The 18,168-nt window shown below is 39.0% G+C and overlaps 1 protein-coding gene across 2 annotated transcripts in view; it reads right to left on the bottom strand.

The window, feature by feature from the left end:
- The window catches only part of CCDC30 (coiled-coil domain containing 30), a 149,131-nt gene that overhangs the window by 109,268 nt on the left and 21,695 nt on the right, over window positions 1–18,168 (bottom strand). For both annotated transcript variants that reach the window (XM_030823616.1, XM_030823617.1), the window contains exons 4-5: window positions 17,058–17,173; window positions 15,479–15,577 (exon numbers count right to left, since the gene is read on the bottom strand). In XM_030823616.1, the coding sequence (XP_030679476.1) occupies window positions 15,479–15,577; window positions 17,058–17,173 (215 nt within the window). The remainder of the gene's footprint in view (window positions 1–15,478; window positions 15,578–17,057; window positions 17,174–18,168) is intronic.

Raw genomic sequence — 18,168 nt, 5'->3', positions numbered from 1 at the left:
AATAGGGTTAGTGCCTTTATAGGAAGAAGAAGAGATACCACAGCTTGCTCACTCTGTCATGTGAGGACACAGCAAGAAGGCGGCCATCTGCAAGCTAGGAAGAGAACGCTCACCAGGACCTGACTTGGCTGGCACCTTGATCTTGGACTTCCCATCCTCCATAACTGTGAGAAAATAAAATTCTGTTCTTTGAGCGACCTAGTCTGTGGTATTTTGTTATGGCAGCCCAAGCTGAGACATACAGTTATACTTTATTTAAAAATGATAACATGAAATCCCTAAATTAGAACTACAACAAGAAGAAAACAGCTTCCTGAATGGTAATACCTCACTTTCAACTTTCCAGGCCTTCTCTACAGTGTCAAGACCAGATGACAACTGCTTCTCTCACTCTCTCTCTTTTGACCACTCACTTTCAAACATTTCATTTTTTTCTTGGGTCATTTTCAAGATCTGTAAAAAGCATTTTACATAATTAATTTTATATATAATAGCAGGGTTTCCTACAAATTCTGATAATAACAACTTTCTAACTCAATAATGAAATCATCCAGGGGATTTATGAACCTAGGAAAACTAGTTTATAGCTCATAAGATACGTTTTTCTCTCTAAGCCTCAATTTATGCAATGGTAAAATGTAGTAACACTTGTTCTACCTACATTATAGCCATCACAGTAGGAATAAAATGTGATTTTGAAAGTATTTTATAAAATTTAATCACTTATCAAATATAAGGCATTATTGAAATCTTTCCAAATTATTTGAAAATAATAAAAATTGGAGACATAATGATAACAGCTACTTTATATTGAGGACTTAACCACATGCCAGAGACTATGGTAAGTATGTTAGATGCATTATTTCATTTTGTTTTTCTAGGACCCCTATGAGATTGGAATTATTATTACATTATTTTTACAGAGGAGACATGTGAGGCTCAGACGTGTTACATAATTTGTCCAAGTTCACACAGTCAGTACTGGGATTCTAAGTCAAGTCTAACTTAAATCCCTTACTTTTAATATCTACTCTATTCAGCCTTGCCAAAGTGAATTTTCTCTTATGTACAAAAACCTATTAGGAGATAAAATTAAGATCAAAATACAACTTAGGAACACAACAAAAACTGAGCCAATTTCTTTGATGATCACACTATCACCAAGCAGCAGACCCCTCTCCATTTTTTATTTTTTAAATTTTTAAAAAATTATATATATATATATACACACACACATAGTAGTGATGGGATTTCGCCATGTTGCCCAGCCTGTTCTGAAACTCCTGGGCTCAAGCGATCCACTCACCTCGGCCTCCCAAAGTGCTTGGGATTACAGGTGTGAGCCACCGTGCCCGGCCGACCCCTCTCCATTGTAAAAGCCAATCTGTCAAATGAACTAATTGCACCTTTGGTTTGGCCAGTCAGGAAGCAGCTGAAATTGGCACATCTATACTTTGTAACTTGGGAAATGCAGAGTGGTATGTAGGAACAGCCCTCCCAGTCCTGTTCTACTGGTTTCCAACAATGGCATCCTGAGCTAGTTACCTCACTTTTCTTAGCTGTAGTTCCTCATATTAAAAATACGGATAATGATGCCTGGACATATACGGGCTCCTCACTTATAGAAAATGCTCTGTAAGTGGCAGTTTATATTATTATTGGATTGTTCCAAATTTTTACATTCATTCGTTAGTAAGGCAATACCTTTAAATCATCCTTATAACTTCAACACACCAGTTTATCCTAAATACATTAGTAAATGGGCTCCTTACTGATTGACTACTCCTGGCAAGGTTTTCTGTAACCACTGGTCACAATCACAGGATGTATATTCCTAGAAGTGTGCTTTCTCGTTTTGCCTATTTTCAGTGATTCTCGAGCATCCTTATGGTGTCTGCCTTACCTGTATTAGAAAATGTAACTGAAAATTACCCCGTTTTTCTTACCTCATTCAAATCTTGTACTTTGTCTCTTGATCTTTTGTACTGGTTTCTCTTCTATCTTCCTATGTTACTGATAATTCAGGCTCTAAAATGGAAGTCTCAATCTAAATAAATCACCAGTTACAAAATGTCATTTTAAAAAATACTGAAAAAAAGCTACATTTCTTAAGCATCTTCTTCTGAGGTAGTAGCCCTGAAATCACTTCCTAGCAACAAGTTTCACCTCCTATCTGGTCTTGGATCGTTTAGAGATTGGCTTTATTATGGATGTGAGACTTTGCTGTTGTTTGGTAGCTGAGCCAAAGGGAACAAGAATTAGAAAAATACACTACAGCATCCTGATTGTTCTGAATTAATCAAACTACTGATTTACCTTTCTTATGTTTAATGTCAATAAAACAGAAACAACAATCCCAAGCTGAGGAGTTGGAAAGAATGGGGAATGCTATTAGAAAAATGGATACTAAAATCCTAGTGTAACTTTTATAATTCCTCCTGTCCAGTGGTACGGACAAAAGATGTAGTCAAGAATCACGTCAGCTTAGCAGCACTGCACAAGGAAATGGAGTAGAATAAATATTTTTTCCCAGAGTACCTTCTCCCATCAGCCACCATCTGCACTGGTGAATATTTTTTCAAATTCACACATGACATGTTGATGCATTCAATACTCAAGCGTTTAACCTCTCACAAAGGAATATTATGCTATTCCTAAGCCAAACCCTAACCAAGGCTGAAAAACAGGCAGCTCTGCAGACAGCAGAGAAATTCGGAGATGAGCAATATGTCTCCTATGGTAGGTCAAAAGGAAAAGAGAAAATAGAGAGAGTAAAGAAACAGGGGAATCATTATTCCCAATTGGAAGAGAGGCAGTACTTATTGACAACCCTAACTGAAACCCTCAAATGATACTTCCAGATGCCCTGGTCCTTCCTGCCCACCATCTACATTGTCAGCTCCTCCAATTCTACAACACAAACCCCCAGACTTTTCTATGGTGTTTTTCCTTCCTTCTTTCATGGCTTATAATGTTCCTCCAAACTGGGAAAAGTTAATTTCCCCAAACCTTAAAATGCTTGGCTTAGAGTTGAGCTCAGAGGAAGGGAACCCAGAAGCTTGACATGCTGGCAAAACGGTAAGAGTTTTATGGTTTTTTTTTTTTTTTTTTTTAACCAGTTGGGCTTTTGGCTTCTCTCTCTCTGTGCAAACTGGTAAAATGAATAATAAGAACCACTGTTTATATTCTCTGTAAAGTTTTAATTAATGAAAGAGGATTTGTGAGGTTGGTCTTAAGTTGCAGCCAGTCTAGGGTGCATTGTGTGTCTTTCTGCATGATTCTGTTAAAAGAAAGCTTACCTTAGGTTAGGATACAGGCTCAGGACCTCATAAGCCTGTTGATCAAGCCAGCCCAACAAAATCTTCAGTAACAAACTTTGCTACAGGCCTCTATCTTGTTTTATGTCCTTGCGAACATGACCTGTAACCACATGGCAATACTTTGTTTTAGTCCCCACCATTGTAAAATGGGGTCTTTCTTCTATGCTAAGTCAGTTCCTGGGTGGGGGTCACAAACTCAGATAAGCCAGTTTATCGATCTGGGTGGTGCTAGTTGATCCATCAAGGGCAGGGTTTGCAAAATATCTTAAGCACTGACCTTGAAAGCAGTTTAGGGAGAGTCAAAATCTTGTAGCCGCCAGCTGCATGGCTCCTAAGCAATGGTTTCTAATCTTGTGACTAGTTTCTTGGTCTGCTCCCCAGGAAAGAGGGATGGTTATCATCTTTGTTTTAGGCTATAAACTGTAAACCATACTCCTTCCAGAGTTGGTTCAGTCTATGTCTAGGGATGGGGAAGGGCAGCTTTGGGGCTGGAAGCAAGATGGAGTTGGTTGGGTCAAAACTCTTGCACTGTCTCAGTCACAGTTTTGCAATGAAGGTTTCAAAAGCTGTTTACCACCCCTTTGAAAATACCTCGTACACTCGCAGCTAAGTCATAACCTAATTTAGGCTGGTTGTTTCACCTGTGAGGTTACTTTTTGTAAAGTTCAAAAGCTGAAAAACTTAACTGCTTGGTGTGGCTAAAGTCAAGTAACAAGGGACTTAAAAGGATTTTCTTAAAGAGTGCTCAGTTTAATTAAAAGTGGATATCCAAGCAAGGGTGTATTTTAAAACCCTTTATGCTTTTCTTTTCTTGGATCCTGTTTTTTGAAAAAGGGCTTTTTTCTTCTCAGTTGACTGAACTATTTTTCTCCATTTTTTTTGTCTTGCCACCCTTAAGAGGCCCTAAGATAACTTCTGGTAGTCTGGGACTCCTTGGGAAAAACAGAGGAGGCACCACAGACCGTTTTGGGAAAACACACACACACACACACACACACACACACACACACACCCTCTGTTTTCCTCATGAAACCCCAGGATTTAAAAGCAGCTAGATCTCTCTCAAAATCGAAGGTGCTGTTCTGTTTCGTATTGTGTTATCTGATAGTTTTAAGTTTTGGGGGTATCAAATTACTTTGTGTTATGAGAGGGCTTTGTGTAATAACTAGGTAAAAAATATACCTTAAGGGACGGCTAATAGTAGTTATGGAAGGATACTTAATTCTTTGCACATCTGGATCAGAGAAGCATGCACTTGGCCACCTGGAAGATCTGGAAACATCCCCACCCCAAATTAAGGGATAAGACTCCCATGGGGAATGGGCTGATTACAAAATGGGCCGATTGCCTTTGGGTTGCCTTGCAATGAAATGCATGGTAGAAGCACTACACTGTTTTCTCCCCATAGTATTTCCCTCCTTTTGGGAATCCAGGATCCACTATAAAATGGCACCCTTAATTTTGAGGATCTGTCTTTGCCTTCAGTTGTGCCAGCTTATTAAGCCCTAAAAATGCATGCTTTCCTAGTCCTGTTCCTCCAAGGTCTCCACCCTGAAGCCAGTAATCCAATTAAGAAACCAGCAAATGAAAAATTCTACAAGTGCTAAATCTTCTATCTGGGTAGCTGTATATGTGTTGTGTGTAATATCTATAAAAAGAGCTCTAATTAATTGGCTTAGAGAAAAATAAATGCTTAAATATTTTTAAGGAAAGATAAAAGCTGTAATGCCTCTTATTTAACATGACTTTAATTTTTAAGAAATAAAAAAGTCTTAAAGATTATTGGTAAAATACAAGTGCTACCAATATAAACAGGTGATCTAAATCATATAAGTCAAATACTAGGTTTGCTAAAGGTTTCAAGGTTGTAAACCAACTGCTTCACAATTTGGTAAGGCCTGGGGACATACAAGATTAACCACCTCCCCCCAACTATGCCGGAAAAAGTAAGTGACTTTCTCTGTGCCTAGTACACAATCAAAACAACTTACCAGGTTTCACATTAAAGTTGAAAATTGCTATGAGTTACTATCATAATATGTAATTTTGACTACTAAAAATAGATTTACATGCGAGGTGTGTAAAAACAGTAAAATGTGTTTTTTAGTAAGAGATTATAAGAAGGCATAGAAATGTGAATTTTACCTAGTCATAAAGAATTGTCTTAAATAAGATAAAGCTGAAGGTTTAAGCAAGTTATGGAAAGATTATAAAAATTAATCTGGCAAAAATCCCATGTGTAAACCTTAACTAAATTCAGAAGGGTATTATACGGTTTTTTCATAAATTGAGCATTGAAATAAAAGCACAGCAAAGTTGTCTTAAGACGCTAATTCGCCTTTCAGCAAAAGGGTTACAAAAGGTTTGTAAAGATTTCACCTCATGGTCAAATTGGTTAACATTACATGGTATTGTCTATAAGGTTTCATTAAAAAATTGAGGCTGGGCGTGGTGGCTCACATCTGTAATCCCAGCACTTCGGGTGGCCAAGGTGGATGGATCACCTGAGGTCAGGAGTTTGAGACCAGCCTGAACAACATGGTGAAACCCCGTCTCTACTAAAAATACAAAAATTACCCAGTCGTGGTGGCACATGCCAGTCATCCCAACTACTTGGGAGGCTGAGGCAGGAGAATCACTTGAATTTGAGAGGCAGAGGTTGCAGTGAGCTGAGATTGCACCATTGCACTCCAGCCTGGGCAACAAGAACAAAATTCCATCTCAAAAAAAAAATGGGGTTAACATTAAACTAATGCAAGGATAAATTTTGGCTTTGAACAGGATTTTCACATAATAGTAAAGGTTAATGAAAGATTTTTGCTTTTTGAGTTATCATTTTGGCAAAATAAATAATTTATGGTAATCTAGACTTCTATTTCATAATATCAAGTGTTTTAAACTCTAACATATTTATCAGGCTTCTAAAATCAAACTTCAAGTTTCAAAATTATCTCTTCTGATGCCTGGCTTTCTGGATGGTTCAGAGGGCCTCTGAACCATCCAGGGAAGAGGCAAACGGGATTATTTGACATATTTAATTACACGGAATTGCTAAAATGATGTCCAATCTTCTTTAGGTTATATTTTGTTGAATAATACTAATACATGTTCTAAAATTGTATGGGATTTCTAAAATTCTAATGTCTATGTATATGCTATTAACCATAATTACGATAGAATTATTGTAAACCACAAAGATAACCAAATCTCTTTGTCAGTCATGTTTTTAACAGTAACTATGCTGGAAATTTTGTCATCTGCTGGCAAGTGTTGTCTTGCTTTGTTCCTTTTCAAAAGGTAGTTTATAATCAAGCTATAGGACTTTTACAGGTGTTCTCAAATGCAGGTTTCTAACATTGGAATAGAGAAAATACATACAGGATTCATGAGGAGCTGAAATGTTCATGAATATCAAACAGGAGTTAACTGCATGAACTACACTAAAAGAAGTCTGACATAATCTTTCTTAACTTTTTGCTTGAAACACTGCTTATCCTTATTTTGTCCTTCAATGTCCAGGAAACTTTTATTTTAAGCTACCTACAGCTTTTAATAATTAAGTAAGGTATACTCTTGTGAACAAAATTTAAGGCATACTTCTTTTTCATTGCCTGGTTCCTCTAAAATTTGGAAACTATTTGTGAGTATTCTTAACTTACGGCAATATAGTTATTTGCATCAGTACAATAAGAATCCATTTTCTTTTTCAACAGAATACAATTGGAGAAACTGGTTGTCTTTACCAAGACTTTGACTGGAAGGCTGTATTTCTTTTTAAGGAATCGAGCTTGACTTGAAGAGCCAATAAAAGCCCTTTGGGGAAGACTGGCCTCATACTCTTGCCTACACAGTCCCCCAGGTAGATTCCTGACCTATGGTCAGTAAAAAACGTCACTTTCTAACAGGTCCAGGTGCTCCAAACTTATCTTAGGACCTTAAGAGGAAAGGATCACCCAACTCACAGGTATTTAAGGATATAAACCCATGGCTGGACTTGGCTTTAAAAGGTCTTATCTGAGATTCTTTCTGGAACAGAGTTTCATCAAATCCAATCCAAAAGGCCTATGTAGAAATAATTATTCTTGTTGCACTTTATGCAAATAGTCAGGCCAAGCATATGACTAAACTTTATTCTACAAACAACATGGTCCTATCATAATTTGTTTTTACTGAAAATGAGGACTGGAGAGAAAAAAATTATGCTCCAGGCCGGGCGCGGTGGCTCACGCTTGTAATCCCAGCACTTTGGGAGGCCGAGGCGGGCGGATCACGAGGTCAGGAGATCGAGACCACGGTGAAACCCTGTCTGTACTAAAAAAAATACAAAAAATTAGCTGGGCGTGGTGGCGGGTGCCTGTAGTCCCAGCTACTCGGAGAGGCTGAGGCAGGAGAATGGCGTGAACCCGGGAGGCGGAGGTTGCAGTGAGCCGAGATTGCGCCACTGCACTCCAGCCTGGGGGACAGAGCGAGACTCTGTCTCAAAAAAAAAAAAAAAAAAAAAAAAGAAAAAAATTATGCTCCAAAACTTATACATTTTTCATTAAATTCTAGTTTCATTGGTTATTTTTATGTTTTTTTTCCTACATTTTAGACTAGCCCTACTTATTCTTGTGAATCAAGTAATGATTTCCTGCAACTTGGGAAAAACAAAAATGTATGGGTAATGTAAAAATCTGGGTCAATATGCTAGTTCTGGCCAATTATCCTGCAAATCCTGCCAGGTAATAAAAGTGAGTAGGTTGCTCATAACCCAGAGATTTCTTTGGGACAATAAAACCAAGGAACTTCATAGACCTTCCAAAAGGGAAATTCTGTATCTTGGCAACTAAAATTTTAGATGGAAATGATCTACTACAACACCCTTGTGGGAATCGCTACACTCACTCTACTATTTGCAGTAGAGTTATACATGGTAGCACCTTCTTTTTTCTTTTTCATGGTAGCACCTTCTAACTGAAATATTGGACAGAAAGTTTCCACTGCTGTAGTATTTTTCTTAATTATTATCCTTATAGCATGAATAATAGCTATTGACAAGAGGTAAACATGAAGGTTTTACTATCACTGAGTCCACCAGGACTTTTTATTGGGTTTGGTAATATGTCACACCCTAGCTATGCAAAGAAGGTTACAAAGAAAATAGATTTTATATAAGAAAGGATCTTGTATGGTAAATTATTATCCTAAAGAGAATAACTGCTTGTTTAAAAAGAAGGATGTTTAGGAAAAGTCAGAAATTTTAAGCATGTCATAAATGGTCTGTGGAAGTTGTGAAAGAATTAATAATTGCAGGAAAGATTTAGCCAAGGTTAATACTAAAGTTACTCTAGCCACCCAAATCCAATGCCACTTATCCTTTTATATTAACATTATTAACATTTGTTAATGTTACTTTTATATTAACACTATTAACATTTCAGCAGCATCCGGTGGAGGCAAACGAGTATTACAACCCATCAGAATGGCGGACAGCAATCAAACTCCAAATGGTGCTGTGGACAGAACTATGCATGGACATGCCTTTCACCCCAGGAGAAGCCCTAGCTGGTGTTCTCCACAGGGCACCCCTTTTCAGCAGGAAGTAGTCAGAAAGAGTCATCATCTAATACCCCTTAATAACAGGTGCTGGGAACAAGCCCCCTGAAATCTGGCCATAAACTGGCCCCCCAACTGGCCATAAACAAAATCTCTGCAGCACTGTGACATGTTCTTGATGGCCATAACACCCACGCTGGAAGGTGGTGGGCTTACCGGAATGAGGGCAAGGAACACTTGGCCCGCCCAGGGCGGAAAACTGTTTAAAGGCATTCTTAAGCCACAAACAATAGCATGAGTGATCTGTGCCTTAAGGACATGCTCCTGCTGCAGTTAACTAGCCCAGCCTATTCCTTTAATTTGGCCCATCCCTTCATTTCTCATAAGGGGTACTTTTAGTCAATTTAATATCTATAGAAACAATGCTAATGACTGGCTTGCTGTTAAAAAATATGTGGGTAAATCTCTGTTTGGGGCACTCAGCTCTGAAGGCTGTGAGAGCCCTGATTTCCTACTTCACACCTCTATATTTCTGTGTGTGTGTCTTTAATTCCTCTAGCGCCACTGGGTCAGGGTCTCCCTGACCGAGCTGGTCTCGGCAGTTAGGGTTACCACTCCTGAGTGGGGAATAAGATAGGAGTTAAAAAGAAATTATTTAGGCAGATAGTGAGGGTAAAGAAGTCCTCATTAAGGTTTTAATTTTAATGAAAAACAGCCCCCAAATCATTTTCTTCTCTAACAAAGAGCAGCCTGTAAAATTGAGCTGCAGACATAGACAAGTAAGCTGGAAGCTTACAAAGGTGAATGCCAGCAGTTGTGCCAATAGGAAAAGGGTACCTGGGACTAGGCATGATCAAAATGGTGGCTCCATCTTCCCTTCTCTTTGCCAGCCACATGTACAGTATGGAGCAGACAAGATGGCGCTGGTCAAGTAGAAAGCCCATTTGCATATTAAGATTAGGGTGGGGTGACAAGCCTTCCCCACATGCTATGTAAATGTCACACCTAGTTGAATCAATCTGTAGGCCCTACATAAATCAGACACTGCCTCCTCAAGCTTGCCTATAAAATCTGCTGCGGTCCACTGCAGGCCAGCTTTTACCTTTTGGATGCCCCTCTCTCTCTCATAAGAGAGAAAGCTGCTCTCCTCTCTCTTTTCTTCTGCCTATTAAACCACTCCTTAGCCCACCCACGTGTGTCTATGTCTTTAATCTTCTTAGTGTGAGACGAGGAACCCTGGGTATTTACCCCCTCAACAATGCCGCTTCACTAAGGGTGGGGTGTAGTGGCTCATGTCTATAATCCCAGCATTTTGGGAGGCCAAATGGAAGGACTGCTTGAGCTCAGGAGTTTGAAACTAGCCTGTGCAACATAGCCAGACCTTATCTTTACTACAAATCACAAAAATTAGTTGAGTGTGGTGGTGTGCATTTATAGTCCCAGCTACTCAGGAGGCTGAGGTGGGTAAATTGCTTGAGCCTGGGATGTCAAGGCTGCAGTGATCATGCACTCCAGCCTGGGTGACAGAGTGAGACCCTGTCTCAAAAAGATAATCCACACAATAAAATATTGAGCCACAGAAAGGGATAAAGTACTAATTCATACTACAATATGAACTTTGAAAACATTATGCTAAGTGAAAGAAGGCAGACACAAATGTCCACATATTGTATGGTTCCACTTTTGTAAAATGTACAAGATAGCCAAATTCAAAGGCAGAAAGTACTTTAGTGGTGGCCAGAGGCTGGGGGAAGAGGGCAGGTAGAAAAATAAGAAATGAATACTAATTATATATAGAGTTTCCTTCTTGGGGGATAAAAATTTCCTGACAAGAATTTACGAGGGAGGTTCCAAGATGGCCAAATAGGAACAGCTCCAGTCTACAGCTCCCATTGTGAGCGACACAGAAGATGGGTGATTTCTGCATTTCCAACTGAGGTACTGGGTTCATCTCACGGGGGCTTGTTGGACAGTGGGTGCAGCCCATGGACCATGAGCTGAAGCAGGGCAGGGCATCACCTCACCTGGGAAGTGCAAGCAGTCAGGAAATTCCCTTTCCTAGCCAAGGGAAGCCACGACAGATGGTACCTGGAAAATCGGGACACTCCCACCCCAATACTGCGCTTTTCCAGTGGTGTTAGCAAACGGCACACCAGGAGATTATATCCCGTGCCTGGTTTGGAGGGTCCCACACCCATGGAGCCTCGCTCATTACTAGCACAACAGTCTGAGATCAAACTGCAAGTTGGCAGCAAGGCTGAGGGAGGGGTGTCCGCCATTGCTGAGGCTTGAGTAGGTAAACAAAGAGGCCAGGAAGCTCGAACTAGGTGGAGCCCATGACAGCTCAAGGAGGCCTGTCTGCCTCTGTAGACTCCACCTCTGGGGGCAGGGCACAGCTGAACAACAGGCAGCAGAAACTTCTGCAGACTTAAACATCCCCATCTGACAGCTTTGAAAACAGCAGTGGTTCTCCCAGCACGGAGTTTGAGATCTGAGAATGGACAGACTGCCTCCTCAAGTGGGTCCCTGACACCTGAGTAGCCTAACTGGGTGGCACCTCCCAGTAGGGGCAGACTGACACCTCATACGGCTGGGTGACCCTGTGAGATGAAGCTTCCAGAGGAAGGATTAGGCAGCAACATTTGCTGTTCTGCAATATTTGCTGTTCTGCAGCCTCTGCTGGTGATACCCAGGCAAACAGGGTCTGGAGTGGACCTCCAGCAAACTCCAACAGACCTGCAGCTGAGGGTCCTGACTGTTAGAAGGAAAACTAACAAACAGAAAGGACATCCACACCAAAACCCCATCTGTACATCACCATCATCAAAGACCAAAGGTAGATAAAACCACAAAGATGGGGAGAAACCAGAGCAGAAAAGCTGAAAATTCTAAAAATCAGAGCGCCTCTTCTCCTCCAAAGGAATATGGCTCCTTGCCAGCAATGGAACAAAGCTGGACGGAGAATGACTTTGATGAGTTCAGAGAAGAAGGTGTTACACCTTATAATTTCAAGAATTACATTGAAGTTACAGCATGGAATTGTTCTAAGAATAAACACATGGGTTAACAGAATAGAATAGAGTCCAGAGGCAGATCTTTATAAATGTTTTTAATAAAGGTGCCAACTTTAATCCTTAAATAAATAACTCTTTTTGCCAAATCTTTCTGGAATAACTGGATATACACTGAAAATGAATGAACCTCTCAATTTTACCTCACAGTATATACAAAAATTACCTGCAGTAGACCATAAACTTAAATGTAGCAACTAAAACTATAAAAAATTTGGAAGAAAGTATAAGAAACATATTTTGTGACCTTAGAGTAGACAAAGATTTCTTAAATAGGCTTTTTGTGTCCTATCACAAAATTATAAAAGAAAACATTGATGAATTCACCTCCATCAAAATTTTAAAACTTCTACTCTTTATAAAACATTGAGGAAATGAAAGACATGTCATAGAATAAGAAAAGATTTATTTATAATACATCCAAGGGATGTGAAGGACCTCTTAAAGGAGAACTACAAACCACTGCTCAATGAAATAAAAGAGGATACAAACAAATCGAAGAACAGTCCATGCTCATGGGTAGGAAGAATCAATGTCGTGAAAATGGCCATACTGCCCAAGGTAATTTATAGATTCAATGCCATCCCCATCAAGCTACCAATGACTTTCTTCACAGAATTGGAAAAAACTACTTTAAAGTTCATATGGAACCAAAAAAGAGCCCGCATCGCCAAGTCAATCCTAAGCCAAAAGAACAAAGCTGGAGGAATCATGCTACCTGACTTCAAACTATACTACAAGGCTACAGTAACCAAAACAGCATGGTACTGGTACCAAAACAGAGATATAGACCAATGGAACAGAACAGAGCCCTCAGAAATAATGCCGCATATCTACAACTATCTGATCTTTGACAAACCTGACAAAAACAAGCAATGGGGAAAGGATTCCCTATTTAGTAAATGGTGCTGGGAAAACTGGCTAGCCATATGTAGAAAGCTGAAACTGCATCCCTTCCTTACACCTGATACAAAAATTAATTCAAGATTGATTAAAGACTTAAATGTTAGACCTAGAACCATAAAAACCCTAGAAGAAAACCTAGGCAATACTATTCAGGACATAGGCGTGGGCAAGAACTTCATGTCTAAAACACCAAAAGCAATGGCAACAAAAGCCAAAATTGACAAATGGGATCTAATTAAACTAAAGAGCTTCTGCACAGCAAAAGAAACTACCATCAGAGTGAACAGGCAACATACAGAATGGGAGAAAATTTTTGCAACCTACTCATCTGACAAAGGGCTAATATCCAGAATCTACAATGAACTCCAACAAATTTACAAGAAAAAAACAAACAACCCCATCAAAAAGTGGGCGAAGGATATGAACAGACACTTCTCAAAAGAAGACATTTATGTGGCCAAAAAACACATGAAGAAATGCTCATCATCACTGGCCATCAGAGAAATGCAAATCAAAACCACAATGAGATACCATCTCACACCAGTTAGAATGGCGATCATTAAAAAGTCAGGGAACAACAGGTGCTGGAGAGGATGTGGAGAAACAGGAACACTTTTACACTGTTGGTGGGACTGTAAACTAGTTCAACCATTGTGGAAGTCAGTGTGGCGATTCCTCAGGGATCTAGAACTAGAAATACCATTTGACCCAGCCATCCCATTACTGGGTATAGACCCAAAGGATTATAAAACATGCTGCCATAAAGACACATGCACATGTATGTTTACTGCGGCACTATTTGCAATAGCAAAGACTTGGAACCAACCTAAGTGTCCAACAACGATAGACTAGATTAAAAAAATGTAGCACATATACACCATGGAATACTATGCAGCCATAAAAAATGATGAGTTCATGTCCTTTAGAGGGACATGGATGAAACTGGAAACCATCATTCTCAGCAAACTATCGCAAGGACAAAAAACCAAACACTGCATGTTCTCACTCATAGGTGGGAATTGAACAATGAGAACACATGGACACAGGAAGGGGAATGTCACACACCAGGGACCGTTGTGGGGTGGGGGGAGGGGGGAGGGATAGCATTGGGAGATATACCTAATGCTAAACGACGAGTTAATGGGTGCAGCACACCAACATGGCACAGGTATACATATGTAACAAACCTGCACGTTGTGCACATGTACCCTAAAACTTAAAGCATAATAATAATAAAATTAAAAAATATATATAATACATATATCTAAAACAAAGGACTGGTATTGAAAATATATAAAGAACTCTTGGCCAGGTGTGGTGGCTTATGCATGTAATCCCAGCACTTTAAGAAGCCAAAGATGGAGAACCACTTCAGGCCAGGTGTTTGAGAGCTTGGGCAACATGGTGAGACATCATCTCTAATATGTAAAAAACAAAATAAAACTACTTCTACAACTCAATATAAAGAAAGAATACAAGCCAGAGGCTGGGCACAGTGGCTCACACCTGTAATCCCAGCACTTTGGGAGGCTGGGGCGGGCAGATCATGAGGTCAAGAGATTGAGACACAGTGAAACCCTGTCTCTACTAAAAATACAAAAAATTAGCCGGGCATGGTGGTGGGTGCCTGTAGTCCCAGCTACTGGGGAGGCTGAGGCAGGAGAATGGTGTGAACCCAGGAGGCGGAGCTTACAGTGAGCCGACATCACGCCACTGCACTCCAGCCTGGGCAACAGAGCAAGACTCCGTCTAAAAAAAAAAAAAAAAAAAAAAAGAATACAAGCCAGAAACAGAAACAGTGGCACATGCCTGGAATCCCAGCACTTTGGGAGGCAAGAAGATTACCTGAGGCCAGGAGTTTGAGTCTGGCCTGGACAACATAGTGAGACCTCATCTCTACAAAAAAGATTTTTTTAAATTAGCTGGGTGTGGTGCTGCATGCCTACAGTTCCAGCTACTTGAGACGCTGGAGCAGGAGGATGGCTTGGGCTTGGAAGGTTGAGGCTGCAGTGAGCCAGGACTGCACCCCTGTACTCCAGCCTGGGCAACAGAGTGAGAACCTATCTCTAAAAAAAATATAATAATAAAAATAAAATAAATTTTTTAAGAATACAGACCACTCCATTAAAAATGTACAAAAGATTTGAACAGATGCTTCACAAAAGAACATATATAAATGGCCAAAACATATTCATGGTCATTAGACACCCTCAAAAGGCAAATTAAAACCACTATTTACTAGATATACCCTGGCACTTGCATCAGTCTGTCTTGGGTTTGATTGCTTTGCTCACCACTTTAGAGGCTGATAATGCTGAATATAGTAGACACTGTACACACTGGAGCCTACACTTTATTAGTTCTCCATGATTTGCTCAAATTGGTTGTATCTTCATAAGATTCTTTTCTCTTCAGAGAAACAATCTACTATATTCTCCAAATTAATTGTTCTCTATGAGGAAGAAGTGAACAGAACACATCCTCTGTAGCCCTCTTTACTCTTCCACTCTAATTAGCTGAGCAATAGAAAAAGACAGCCAAATAAGAAGAGTAGCAAATGATTAGCACCAATTACTCTAGTATACTCTGTAAAAATGTAACTCAAAAATTAGAAATCAGAAAGAACAGAACTTTAAAATACAATACCTGTTCTCTCTGTTCACCACCCACAGTTTTTCCAGGGGAGTGGTTTCCAAGTTGCTTATTCTCTTGAGATTCACACACCTCTCCTTTAAGTCTTTCGACCTTAAATACAAAAGTAAACATCTTGTAGACTTCTCAATTTTTGTTTGGATAAATTACTGCTTTGTTTTTTAATTATACAAGTAATATATAAATACACTCTTCTTGTAAAACTTCAACACATAGGTATACAGAATAAAAAATGGTATTTTCCTTCATATCACAACTGGTCCTCCCTTTCCAGAAATAAGACTGCTTGGAATGCACCCTGCCTGAACTTTTTCATGCATACACACATGTATTAAATATATAAATGTATTAGATACATAAATTTACAAAGACTTAGACAACTTACCAATCTTCATTTGCTTATTCATTCTTTTTATGATTGCATTTTTATTGTGTTAAAATACATATAACACAAAATTTACCATGTTAGCCATTTTTAAGTGTACAGTTCAGTGGCATTAAGCATCATTAAGCATATTATTAAGTACATTGTCAAGTACACTGTTGTGCAACCATCACCACCATCTATCTCCAGAACTCTTCATCTTGCACTGAAACTCTATACCCATTAAACAATAACTCCCATTACTCCTTCTTCCCAGCCACTGGCAACCACCATTCTATTAATACTTTCTGTCTCTATGACTTTCACTACTCTAAGCATGTCATGTAAGTGTATGGCTATACCACATTTTGCTTATCTGTTCCTCTATCAATGAGCATCTGAGCTGCTTCCACCTTTTGGCTATTGTGAATAATGCTACTATGAATATGGATGTACAGATATACGTTTGAGTCTCTGTTTTCAATTCTCTGGGGCATATATCCAGAAGTGGAATTGTCAGACCCCATGGTGATTCTATATTTAACTTTTAGAGTAACTGTTTTCCATGGTGGCTATACTACTTTAGATTCTCACCAGCAATGCACAAGGGTTCCAATTTTTCCACATCAACATTTGTTACTCTCTGTTGTTTTGATAGTAGCCATCCTGATGGCTCTTTAGTCACTCTTGCAAAAAAATTTCTCAAGCACCTAGTATTATGCCAGGTATTTTCCTAGATATTAGATATATGATTATTTAATGAGTATAACTAAAATTGAAGAGATGTATTTAAAATTTGGAAGTACATATTTTTAAAAATCGGTAAATTGCTAAGAAGAAATGGTTAAAAATATAAACAATTAAAGATTTAGTATTAATAATCTTAAACTTCTCCAATATAATAGAGTAATATTTTCTATGTGGTGAACGTGTTAACTATAAACTATTATCTAATTCCTTATTTAAAAGATCCTAGATTTACATGATAGCAACAGTGTTGCTATTTAGCATAGGTAGTTAAAATGTGTAAAATATAAGTACTGATAGAATGCATCTAGGTCAAAGCATGGCATCCCCCTGAGATGTTACAGCCACCAGTATTGGTCCCTGCTAAAGACCAACTTACATGTTGTATATCTGTGTTGCTTATGCTGTTGATTGTTACGGTAGACACATTTAAATAAGTTCTAAGAAGTAAATTAAACTTACCATTTCACCAAGCACCTTTTTTTCTGAGTCAAGGGATCGAACCCTATTTCTTAAAGCCAGAATTTCCTCATCCAATCTCTGATTATGTTCCTTCGCTTTCTGTAGGTCAGCTGCATCTAAAACAGAGAAGAACACAGTTTACTCAACTGGATCAAAGTTTTAGTTTCAGGGGTACTAACTCTAAAAACGAAGGAAGTGCTATTGCCTGCCCTTCTTGTCAGTCCTACCATGTCTCTGCATATGTGGCTGGTTCTCTGTGCAGGAGAGCCACTAGGCTCTCACGTCTAGTCCTAGAATATTCTACCAACCCAAAGAAACAACAGAGAAATTTTATATTACTCACACCAGACCAATGAATTGGACTTTTTGAGTGTAGGGTTTCCAGCAATAGAGATTCTTCTAGGACCTAGAATTTTAAAACAATTTAGCCTAGCCTACCTTTTAAAAGTTAAATGACCCAAAAAAAATGGTCTTCCTACATGCCTTTCAGTCCTGTCTCTTTTACATACCTCCTAGTCCATTAGTTTATATATCTGTTCTTAGAACAATTCCATGCTGTAGCTTTATTGTAAGTCTTGAAATTGTAAAGTGTTAACACCTCAAATTTTATTGATCACAAATGGAACATAGGCTTTTTGTTAATCAAACTACATAGTTTTGTTCAAAGTGAATATTTTTATCCCACCTTCACCTAGTACCATGTCGCAAAATAATATTTTTAACACACAGTAAATATTTTCAGAAATTTATATATATTTATAGTAATATACAAACAGACGAAGTTGTGTTAAAAATATTTAACAACTGGTTAAGGATGTACCCTCATCAATAAGAATGTAGCTCTGAAGTAGAGTTCTAGAGAACATTTTGCTGTGCTAAATATTATCTCTTTAGTGGCTGGGAAGACATGGGGCTGGAAGGAGCTAAGACAATTAGGGCAGGTAGGAATGCTTGGAAGACTCAGGACAACAGCTACTTACAACTCAACACAGAATTATTCCAGTATCTTCACAACATTACTGCCATACTAGTATATACCAGCTCACAGAGGTCCTGTGGGTACACGCACACACACACACACACACACACTCCACAAATAAAAAACCCAAAT

This window comes from Nomascus leucogenys, chromosome 12 (genome assembly GCF_006542625.1).
Source record: "Nomascus leucogenys isolate Asia chromosome 12, Asia_NLE_v1, whole genome shotgun sequence".
Classification (NCBI taxonomy): Eukaryota; Metazoa; Chordata; class Mammalia; order Primates; family Hylobatidae; genus Nomascus; species Nomascus leucogenys.
This window is presented reverse-complemented; position numbering and strand designations above follow the sequence as displayed.